Genomic DNA, 12869 nt, shown 5'->3' with positions numbered 1-12869 from the left:
CCTTTCTTTTGCACCACCCTGTATAATACAATGTAAAATCAACGAAACAAATTATATCTTTAAGTTCTTATTAAATAGTGGACTTGTGTTGTAAAAGTACAATATTGTACAGTGTATACAATCTAAATAATTTATAAAATTATTCAATTCCTGAAATTCCTTAACTGATGTACAGGTAATGGACAATATAATATGAACACTAGTGCAATTGCAGAAAACTTGTATTAGTAGGGGGTTGGGCCCCCCCTTGCCTGAATGACAGCTTGTATCTTACGTGGGATAGACAAATAAAGGTCCTGTACAGTGTGAACTGGAATACGTAGCCACTCCTCGCACAAAACAGTCTCAAGTTCCGAAAGTGTTATTGGAGGTGGAAACCGATTACGCACTTTGGCCTCCAAAATACCCCACAAAGGCTCAATGATGTTAAGATCGGGGGACTGTGGACACCAGATGAGATGTTCTACCTCATCACTGTGCTCATCAAACCATGCATCAACGCACCTAGCAGTGTGAATAGGGGCGTTATCATCTTGGCAGATGGGGCATGCATCAGGAAACAAAGTCTGAACCATGGGATGGAGGTGGTCACCCAGGATGGTGCAGTACTTCTCTGCGTTGATTCTCCCAAGCAGGACTACAAGTGGGCCAACACCATTCCAAGATATAGCCCCCCAAACCATCACGGACACCCACCACGTTTCACGGTAGGCACTAAGCAGTCAATATCAAATGCTTCAGCAGGAGTTCTCCACACATAAACACGTCCTGTGGTCTGAAATAATGTGAAAGACGATTCGTCTGACCATATCACATGTTCCCATTGCTGCTGTGTCCAATTCTTGTGCTCTTGGCACCACCTTCTTCGTGTCACTGCATTACGTGGAGTCACCAACGGTTTGGGGATGGCAACTCTGCCATGAATGTTCACAGAATGCAGCTCCCTTTGAATGGTTTTCGTTGATACAGGGTCCTGGAGGTGATTGTTCATCTCTGCGGTTATCTGGGACAGTGTTGTCTTGTGCTTTCAAGTCACTATTCGCTTCAACACACGTCGATCCCTGTTGGATAACTTTGTTTTTCGCCCACTATTCTCCTTTGCAGACGTTGTCTTTCCATGTTGTCTGTAGGCTGTCAGAACAGTTGACACTGTGCTCCGTGCTACACCAACAAGTGTAGCTGTTTTTGTCACAGATGCTCCAGCCAGGCGGGCTCCTTAAATCATGCCTCTTTTGAAGTCTGAAAGATCGGACATACCAGCATTTGACGGATAGCTGACTGCTCGCATGCAACTGTCACACCAGCTTCTGATAGACTGATATGTTTGCTTTCATCGCGACTAGATGGTTGAAATCTCTGTTGAGTGTTGTTCCTTTTCCACGACGGCGTAGATAGGCCTTTGCAAAAAAAGGAGTTCATATTATTTTGTCCAATACCTGTATATTACAATAGCAAATTTTTCATCTTACTTTTGTTCCCTCAAAATTTTTATAACTGATAACGTTTTTTGCCTGTGTAAAATTGTCTTATTAGAAACTTTGATAAAACCTACCGATTGATCTTCATGAATAATAATATCCCAAACTTTCCTTCACAAAATGGGTAAAAATTTAATTTCAAGATCACACACTAGCATTATTTGCGAATACATTATTTGCACCACTTAACACAATGGAACGCAAACTGTGTTTTAGGTGATATGGCTTCCATGAGCTGCCTCCTGGACTTGAAGGACTTTCCCTGCGGCCGACGGGACATGAGGTGTCACAAATTCTCAATCTGGTTCAGATCTGGCGAGTTGGGTGGCCACCACAATCGGTTAAAACCCATGTCAGACCACCACTCATTCACTGCATGGGCTCTGTGGCAGGAAGCATTGTCATCCTGGAAGATGAAATAATCTAAATAATCTAAATTCTCATTTGAGAAGTAATCTCTACCAGTTGGTAACAATCCATTACACAGATTTTCCACCCACTATTCACATGATTTCCACCAGTAAACACGGCTGCACGTCAGGAACAGGCGGCAGCCATTTGCACATAGACGTCAGAGACACCTGTTGGCAGAGAGTGGAATGAAAACAGCAATGCAAAAATAACAAGAAAAATCAAGATGCACCAAGGAACAATCCCAGGTGCAATTTGTCATTGTTTTGCACATTTTTACAATGGCAATTTAAAGTTTAACATATTTTAATATTGCCCTCATTTTTAGAGGTCATGCATATATTTTGTTACAGACTGTTTATTATAACTTGTTAAAATGTTTACGATAGACCGTTGCAGGAGGCTCTACAATATGCAGTTAACACATTGTATGCATGTATGTCTGACAATTTTAACGAAACTTCCTAAAACATTTTCAAGGTGTCGAATATTTTTTTCATGAACGGATTTTGGTGATTTTCCTGTGGACATTTCGGTGTCTGAACATTTATAGTTTGATTCTACACATATTTTATAAATGTATAATTTGACTGCATAACTTGCAACACACCCGAATTATTCTTTTTCATATCGACTGCATCGTACCAATTACTTTTGTTTTACATTTGTAACGGAAGTAAAATATTTGAATATATTGTCATCACATATTGATTTTTCAAAAATTATTAACATTGTGTTTTATCCATATGTTGTTGAAAGATAGCGTAATGTAATTTATTTGATGTTTTCATTAATGAAGTGTCAATGATTTAACCTTTATGAATAGGGACGAAATTTGTGTATTTTGAGAAGTGGGCCATCTCCTGGAATTTATCTCTAATAACACAGGCCTGCGAAATTGAAGTTGTTGAAAAATACAAGAGACGTGTACGCTGAGTATTATGTTATTGGGTGTGCTGATTTCGAAAATGACCTCCATTTTTTTCCATCACGTCAGGATTTTTTGTACAATCGATATCGATATTTTTGCTAAAATCCTATGTAAAAAGGAATTTTCGCGAACAATTTTGCATGCACTATCTGGCAACAGTGGTTTTGATCCATTTAAATCTATGTAAAATTGATGCTTGGTGATGCAAATTGATTTACTAGCAATTGAATTTATTTTGTATAGGTTTAAATGGAAGAAAACCACTGTTGCCAGATCGCACGAGCCACCTCTGGTCGAGAGAAAAACACAAAGTTCCCTTGCGTTTACACTTTTAACATCCCATTATGGTGGAGTTTCTAGAAAAAAAGCACCAACGTATTATGTTCATTTGTGTTGATTAAGGTAACGTACATAAAATAGACGATTGACCACGAGGAGCAATGTATGTGTACATGAACGTTTGACACAAATTGTAAACTGAACAAACAACAAAACCAAACACAAACAAAGTTTATATTTACGTACGTACCCTTTTGGCTTTGAAACTTCTTTTTGACGTTCTTCTTTTATGTGCAATCTCAGGCCTCTCTCGTGTTAACATCCAACAGTAGTCGGCGAGCATGTTCTTGTCCCATTGTCCTTGATATTTGCGCTCCATATCTTTAATATCTTGGTGGAACATTTCACCTTGTTCTTCGCTGACTGCTCCTAAATTTTCGGGGAAATAGTCCACATGTGAGTGAAGGAAATGTAGTTTGACACTCATGGAGCAACCCAACGCTTGAAATTTGTCCAGCATATTCATAACAATTGCTTTATAGTCAGGATCCTTGTAATTTCCCAGAAATTTACTGACCACATCTTTGAAGGCAACCCAAGCTTCTTTCTCCGTTGTTGTCATGCTAGTCTCAAAGTCTTTATCCTTCATGAGCTTGCGGATATCTGGACCAACAAAGATTCCCTCTGTCAACTTGGTTGCAGATAAACCTGGAAACTTTTTGCACAGGTATTTGAAACAATCGCCATCTTTTGGAATAGCCTTGACAAATTGCTTAATTACACCTAATTTGATATGCAACGGGGGTAACAATACTTTTTTGGGTCAACTAAGCTGTTCCGAATCACATTCTTGGTGCCTGGTTCAAGATTTTGACTTTTAGCCATTCTTTCTTGACCCAATGTTGAGTCTTTGCACGGCTGTCCCACTCACAAATGAAACATGGGAACTTTGTATATTCGTCTTGTTGACCAAGAAGCATGGAGATAACTTTCAAATCACCGCAAATGGTCCAACCGTGGTCGGCATATTTTATTTTGTTGAGGACGAGAGCCAGGTTTTCATAGCGTTCTTGTAAATGTACCGAGTGTGCAACTGGTACAGATGCATACTGGCTTCCGTGATGAAGAAGGACAGCTTTCAGGCTCCTTGTCGATGAATCTATAAACAGCCTCCATTCATCTTTATCGTAGGTGATATTAAATTTGCTCATCAATCCGGGAATATCAGAACAATAGACCAGGTTCTCCGCTTCCTCAAAGTACTGAACAAAGTCCTTTTCTCGATTCCTGTACCAATAAAACGTGGTTCCTTTGGCCAATAAATGTTTTTCTTTCAATCCGGAGCCCAACAATTCAGCTGCCTGTTTCGAAAGGCCCAGATCTCTAGTCAGATCATTAAGTTCAACCTGAGAGAAGGGCTGAGGTGAATCGTCTCCAGAGGGCTTATATTCGGTATCGGAGCCTTGACCGTCTGGATGTTCCGAGTCTGGAGACTCTGAAGAAATGACTGGTAATTCAGTTGGAGGCAAAGGCACTGGCACATCAGGTACATGAGGAACGGGGCGTATGGCCGATATAATGTTCTCAGGATAAGAGATTAGCTGGTGATTTTTTCGGTTATACCCACGGACATGGCAGGCACAAAAGTAACAATCATCACAGTGGTTTCTCGGCTCCTTCCATGTCATAGGCATTCCAAAGCGTAAAGCAGTCTTCTTTCCGTTGAGCCATAAGCGTAGATCATTGAGACACTGTACACACACTTTATGAGGAGCCCACAATTTGTCCTGGTCTCAGAGTTTCATGCCAAAATACGCAAGATAAAGTTTTCTTACATAGTTTGTAATGGTCAGGCAGGGAGGAAAGCTATTCCACGCCGAAACAACATATTTATGGTAAATATTCATACAAATCCACGTACAATTAAATTTTTCAAGAAAACGTGACGTGATAGACAGTTTTCTTTATTTTTTTTTTGAACTCAGCACGACAAAATACATAAAGTTCACCTATCACTTCCCTTGTATTTTTTTCATCGCAGGCCTGTGTAATCTAGTCAGTTTGCTCAAGAATTGTAATCAATAAACTGTTGATCTGGCATTTTTCTGATTAGTGCCGTTAGCGTGCGAATTAAGGGGGGACATGGCTGGGATTTCCCCCACAAGAAATTTTGTCCCCGGCAAAAGAAAATAATATGTATCCCCCCTCAAAGAAAATGCATTTGAAAACCATATTGCTTAACTATGTACGATATACTTTTCAATTTCATTTGCTTCTTTCACATTGCCATACCCCCAAAAGAGCTAAAATGCATGAAAAATATCAGCACTATGCCATGAAAATTTAAGCGGACAACAACTGCTGTTGGTTCTGTGTTCAGTTGCAAGAGACTTGTAGGTAGTTTATACGGACATTACGTTTGACTTTGCAATAGAACTTTGGTCAAATTTTCGATATTACTATTTCAATAGTTCTTTTTGTGTGCGTGTTTGGGTTCTCTTACACTGTAAATGTGTACTAAGTGCTTCTAAATTACGTTTAAATGTTATAATAAGATTTAATGACTCAGTGGTCCCCAAACGTTTTCGTTTCACGGAGCCCTTAGTGTTTCAAGATCATTGGTCATTTTATGTGTAAAAAGTAGTACTAAATAAGCACATATTTGCAACAATCAACATTTCTGTGAAAATATTGAAACATTTCGCGGCGCCCTAGGCGCACACTTTGGGGACCACTGCGAAAATATAAAAAACAAACAATAGTTTAGTTTACTGGTTGGTAACATACATAAATTTGCTTCATCCCCGAAAAAAGCCCACATCCCGAATTGAAATCACAAATACGCCACTGAGCAGGCAACCCCCCCCCCCCCAAACAAAAAGCTTAATTCTCACACATACCCCCATATCAAAGTTACACATGAAAAGCAGTTCCAACTTATATATTCAACCATGTTTCAAAGAGAAAAGCGTTCCCAAATTCAGTCTTGACATTGTGAATTCAACGGGTTTATTTTTCATACAAGGGAAATCTTGAACACATATTCGCATTTCCACACATTTTTCTCAAAATGTGCAAAACCTAATAATGAAGTTGCAGAACTCACAAATACTGGAGTCCAAAATATTCGCTATGGTCTATTTGTTTTTAAATTTTACATAATTCTTCTGCCTCTTTAATGCTAGTCAAGATGACAAGGATGAATAATATGGGTCGATAACACTATAGTTACATTTTCTACCAGCAGATGGCAGTACAATCATGAACTACAAATATTGTGCAGTTATTAAATTGTTCGAAACTGTCTTGGAAATTTCTTAAACCTAATAAGCAGCACTGTAAACATGTTAATCAAGTATATTTTGTTTCATTAATTTTGGAACATGATAGCTCTTTTGCACTTTTATACTTACTTTCTTACCTTCATATTCATAGGAAATATTTTGGAATATTTTTTTTTTAAAAAAAATGTCTTGTAGTCGGTCCTTCTATCAGGGATTGAGTTTCGTAATACATTATGCTGTCCTACCTGAATAGTGTAAAGTAAATTCGGTTTGCATGAATACCTTGTAATGATATGTGTGCAAATCCTTTAAGTGCACTTGCAACAGATGTTAACCTTATTATAACTTAAATAATTCACATAACTATTTATTACTTCTCTTATTATAGAATAAATTACTTTGTCGAATTATGACAGCTATTCACAACAAATTCAAAAAGAAAACCCATCTGGATAGAAGATCGATTGTAATTTCTTGTCGTTTATCTCGGAAGCAGCCGGCCTCGTTACATAATTTGTGACAGGCCGTGAGCACATTTGAAGTCCAAGACTTCGAAAATATTCAATCGGACGAACTCCCTGTAAAGTAGATACAATATCGTTTAAATATTTATTTTCGTAAATTTCTTATATCCGGAAAACGGCTGAAAATTGCTAGTTCATTTAATTTGAATATTCGTACTTACGCATTCTGCATTGAGAAACATTGTTGAAGGTGGCATTTCGCTTATTTCATGGAAATAAGCTCTATTTGCGACATATCGAGGAAGTTTTGTTTCTTCCCTTCCGTAACACGCAAAATGGCGGTCAAAGTTTCACTACCGTAGTCGGCATGCAGTGTTTCCACCCTACTCCACCCAAAAATACCTACGTAGCCCCACAAACCATTGACGCCTAGCCCCACGAACCATTCATACATAGCCTCACGAACCATTTCCGGTAACATTAGGTTAGGTTTGGGTCACGTTTAGGTTACAATAGTTAAAAATTGGTTTCGAAAAGAAAATGCGTAGCCCAACACAACATTCTCGCATAGCACCACGAACCATTGACACATAGATCCACAAACCATTCGGCAAGTAATTTCTCCTGTAAATTTGAAGAAATCCGTTTTCCGGATATGGGAAATTTACCTTTTCTTAATACTCACCAAAGAGGTCGCCATCAATAGAGAAAGTTGATGGAATAACTAAAATATTGAAATATTCATGTGTGGAAACAGTGTCTCTAAGACAATTGCAGATAAAGAAACGGGAATAAAATATCTCTATACTTGATAAATCAGCATTTGCTAACTTTACCCAGGAAGTTAATAAATTCAATTTAACGTAGAAAAGAAGAAAGCTTGTTTGGATATGAGGTAAGACTTGAAGCTTTCCTGGCAACGAATGATGAATAGATTCTCTCAGGTTATCGACCAGGTGAGTTGCGGAAAATATTTCAAGCTTTCGAGAGCTAACGTCACTCTCATCTTCAGGGTTTAAGTGACCCTGAAGATCAGAGCGACGTTAGCCCTCAAAAGTTTGGAATATTTTCCGAAACTCACCTGGTTAAAAACCCGAGAGAATCTATTCTTCTTTGGATATGTTAGAACATGGTGGCCATCTGGAAGTTGTCCATCTCGGATTGAACTGCATGATCCTGAATCGAAAGGTTTCCATGTAACATGTTAAAATGGGCTACAATTTGACAAGGAAGGCATTAATTTGCTTAATTTAAACGTAATGTATTCTGATTAAGCCATAATGTTTTTGTTACTTATATCATGTTGAATATGCCAATTTATTCAAAATTCATCTTTCAAGAGTTCGCCTGGGTGACATTAGTTCGAAATCTTTTGCAATAAACGACACGATTAGATCGGTCTCGACTAGTTCATCTTGAGTTAACATCATAGTCCATCAAGTCACCTGATACTAAACACAGTAAGGTTAAAATAACATAAGCATTAATAAAGTTAGACAGAACTGTGAAAACAGATAAAAATAACGACGGGGAAACTACTGCTTAGAGAGTGATGTCCATTAAAGCGTGGAAATTGCGGGCTGACACCGCTTGCAGTGTTGCCACGTTCCGCGTACATCTTTACTCCGCTGAATAAAAATCTGTATAAGATCGGTTTCGCAGTGTGAATGGACATCGATAATGGATTTTGAATAAAGATGCAAGGAGCTTCAAAACAAGACCAATATTGTATTTCTAGGACTACTCATTACTAAGAAAAAGTTGTTTCGCAAAATTGATGATAACGATTTTTTGACAAATTTTAAAATTAATGAAAATTAAGATTTGTGTTTAGAACCTTCCTGACCGCACCATACTAAAATTTCATCACGATTCGACGACCCGTTTTTGATTTATAGAATTTCAAAAAGAGCCATTGTTTGGAAACCTCCAAAAAACCGGTTCTTCCTTTGTTCTCATGACGATAAAAATAGAAGGTAAAACAATTGGCTAGCATAGATTAACGCAGAATGAAATAAGCTAAATTTTTATGTAAAACGTTCTTTTGTTCGTCTATTCGTTAATTTTTAATTGCAGTTTGAAACTCGAGTATCTATAATTTTTAATTCGATACTAGTGACACTTACCAGGATACATAAACGTTCTGGTCTTTAGGTATGTTTCTTTCTAAATTACAAATGCCCTGGTAGAAGCACGTGTAATAATTCATTTTCATTGCGATTAGCCTAAATGGGCAGAAAAGCTACGTAAAATAAGTACCAAATCCTATAGCGACAGGGGTGCTTGCGGACACCCTAATTTTCTTCAGCACCCCCTATACAAAACCAAATTTCAGCTGAAAATATTGTTGTAACTCTTCACAGACAAAACGCTTAGGAGGACAAAGGAATAGGCTAGTTTCTATCAACAAAACATTTGTATAATCAGGCGATAAACAAATTATATGACTATTCATCAGTACTAAATGCTCTTTAGACATCGTATATATTTGCTTACCAAGGAACGTAACTAATCGGGATCTGTTAAATCACTCAAGAGCACTTACAACCATGGTTTATAAAGGTCCGGGAATTTTAAATAAATTAAATTCCGGTCCAGGAGAGAAAATCAGCAAGAGTTAATGGGTTCTGAACCGTAAAGAACTTTTTTATCTGTAAAGTATTTCAATTCTGTCCAGGAACCTTTTTCCCGATGATCAATTTAAATACGGTCCAGGAACCTTTTTTTCCAAATCAGTTTAAATAGGGTCCAAGTTCAGTATTGAAATGAAACAATACGCAACTTGTATCGAATACGGACTTGACGATAAACGATTATCCACTTGTGACCACGAAAGACTAATCCAGGTGCTGGCTGTCTCGAGAATCTAAGGTACAAGGTAGAAATGGGCGAAACGCAAACGCTGGAGTCACGTTACCACTCTCCATGTAGCCCCATTCTCTCGCGCGCGTCCCTTCACTTGGTTGTAGCAGCACTGCCGTTCCCTGTTGTAATATCTGCTGGGAACACAGCAACCTCACGTCACCTCATCGACGGCTCCTATTGGCTGCGGTTCCTGGATCGGATGCCATAGCAACACGTGACGGGTTTGTTTGAACTCAATGTGTGCATTGCGTGTACAGTAACTCTTCGACAAGGGAGTTTTTGAACCTCCCCACGAGAGAACAACACCTTTTTGATTTATTTCCTGCGCTATGTTTTCTACAACCGCAGTGTGACAGTCCAATGTAAAACGTGCTCGCGGACATTTTTAGAAGGCAACTTTTGATTGGTCAACCCTGGTCTGTAATTGTAAATAAATTCAATCCCGGACTGGGAGAGAAAATCAGCAAACGTAAATGAGTTCTAGACAGTGTATAACCTTTTCATTGTTAAATAATTTCAATTCGGTCTAGGAAACTTTTTTCCAGATCAATTTAAATACGGTCCAGGATCCTTTTTCCAATGTAACAATACGCAACTTGACCGACTTTTAATTGTGCGAGTAAAAAGGTTCCGGTCCTGCAGCGGAACTCAATAGAACCCATTAGAATTTATGGGTTTCCTGGACCTTTAACAACTCTCCTTACAACCTTCATAGTGTCATTATTTAATTTTACTTTGGAGTGGAAAAGCTTTATTTTATTAGAGAGACGAAAAGGTTTATGAAAATCATATCGTGATACTGAGCGTAGGTATTGAAGAAATACCACTATTGTTGTATACTACAGGTAAGCCATTGCTACAAACCTGAAATGGTTGTTGTTGTGGCCAAAACAAGAAAAATTAATCAAGTCATTTTCAGTTTCACTGGTATATTTTCATAGAAGCCTACTGAAAGTTTATTGATATTTGATGTAGTGGCTGAAGATACACATGCATGTTTCATTTTTCTTTATTTTCAACATCGCACCCCCCTAAATTTCATTCCGCACTCCCCTCAGCACCCCTAGATGATTGATCCTGTATAGTGGACTCGTAGCTCACGGAAGAACTTTGTTTGAACGCCTGGAGTAAGGTACTCCGACATTTCCGTCTTCGTTGATATTTTCAAGTGAAAACTAAACTAAAGCTTTGATGCAAGGAAGTTGCTGAGTTAATATGGCCATTTCAAAGAACATGTAGCTGCAATGGAATTCATATATGTGCCTCACATGTTGGGTTCGCAAACACACTCGTGCGATAGGAATCCACTCGAAGCAACGCTGACTTCACGCATCGAAGGGCTTGAAAGCTACAAAGTTATTTTCGAGGCCTTCCTTCTCTTTGTGTCAGCGCTATTCGGCTAGTTTTGCGACAGTGACACCAAACTCATTCTCTGCAAAGTTTACGTCTCCGGAGATAGGACGGGACTGCCTCATTCCCCCTGTTCTTTCTATTGGGCGTGGTAGCCTTTTGCTCTACTTCTGGACTATCTTTGCCTGCATTGACGTGAAAGAAAAGTTGGTGAAAGTGGAGGAGAAAGGAACTACAGAAATTCCTCATCAGCAGCTGCCACGTAAACGCGAAAATGTGGGAGGTAGAAGGCCTGATGATGACTGATTGATTTGCTTCATTTTACTTGGCTTTTTGTATCACTTTTGGCTAATTTGCGACGATGGGGATGAGATGAAATTGATCAATGGACACTCACAAACATGCATGGCCAGGTCGGGATTCGAACCCGGGATCCCTGGCGTCGTAGCGCGATGTGGTAACCACTCCACCACAGGAGTTGATGATGAATTTCTTAGTAAATTACAACTTATTGCACAAGATCCTGCTAAGTAAGTAAATTTAATTACCTCTATAAACTATTTAAATTCGATATTTGTAGGATTTCGGGGGGGGGGCTTCAGCCCTAAGAGCACCCTCGATACCTACGTACCTGTCTCAGACGTATATTCCTAGTTGTCATTCTTTTTGTTCGACTCCTACGGTTTAACGGGTACGAATCCCGATTAGCCTCTGTGTGCACAAAGTTGACTTTAGAAAAAAACTAACTCGATCCCATCTGAAATCGGGAACATTGGAACTCAACAGAGTTACCAGTTATGCACCGGCCAACTTTCTCAGCAAACATAGACTAATATTTCAGTTTGAAAATTCTCCTAACCTCTGCGTTTTTCCCTTATTTTCAGGTGAAGTCAGACTGCGAGAAGTCACGTGTCACTCCACTCGAAGATATAATCCCAGAAGAGGACTTGTATGGTAAAACATATTGCCGATTCCCAATAACCTGACAGGACTCGAGCCCAGAACATTTTTCGAAGTGATCAGCCTTCTTGCAAGTTCTCGCCTCAGTTGACACTGCCACAGGCAAGGATCCTGTAGTTAAGTGAAGTCAGAATAAGGATAATTGACAAGGATAACTGACAAACAGAGAAAATGGTGCTCAAAATCGAATGACAATTCTAATTTTTCTCCTCTACTGCCATACATGGAGATCATGTAATATATTCGAAGTTAGCATTGTCAATACTGTACATACGGGAGAGGTGTATATATGGATTATAACGAAGGACATGTAAAACAAGATCAAGAAAATGGTTTCTTCTCTTTACGTTTTTGTGTTTACTTCTTCTAGAATTATTAATCCAGAGTGACCATTAGGTTATCACTTTATTCCTTCCTTTATCAATTTATTGATTCTTACAATTGCAGCATTTACAACAACGAAAAAGTTATGGTTTTCTTATTAATTGTGTTGTGTACATTTTTATAGAGCATTGTAAAAAAATAAAATTTCTGGACCTAATTTTGACTTGCTTTATACTTTTACACCTTAATTGGCCAATCTTAAGGAATTATTAGTATTTTTACATTGACCTAAAATACGTTGTTACTAAGTTGTTCGCTTCGTCATAACGACAGGCTCCTTCATAAAGATTTATTCCCGATTCAGGACAAATCAACTCAGGAAGTATGGAAATTTCAATTAAAGCAGTGCCATATAAGGAACTATCTCTCAACTCAGGAACTATTCCTATGAAAACCGTGCTCAGGAACTATATCCCAACCCAGAAACTATTGAAATAAAAACAGTTCACTCTTAGGAACTATT

At 38.5% G+C, this 12869-nt stretch overlaps 1 protein-coding gene across 1 annotated transcript in view; it reads left to right on the top strand.

Annotated features, from left to right (window-relative positions):
• Positions 1–12548, top strand: part of LOC145980354 (dipeptidase 1-like) — a 150317-nt gene extending 137769 nt beyond the window's left edge. The window contains exon 11 of the mRNA XM_083113406.1: positions 11947–12548. Coding sequence (XP_082969532.1) covers positions 11947–12048 — 102 coding nt within the window. The 3' untranslated portion in view covers positions 12049–12548. The remainder of the gene's footprint in view (positions 1–11946) is intronic.
• Positions 12549–12869: the final 321 nt, after the last annotated feature.

Source organism: Lepisma saccharinum, chromosome 27, assembly GCF_977018435.1.
Source record: "Lepisma saccharinum chromosome 27, izLepSacc3.1, whole genome shotgun sequence".
Lineage (NCBI taxonomy): Eukaryota > Metazoa > Arthropoda > Insecta > Zygentoma > Lepismatidae > Lepisma > Lepisma saccharinum.
This window is presented reverse-complemented; position numbering and strand designations above follow the sequence as displayed.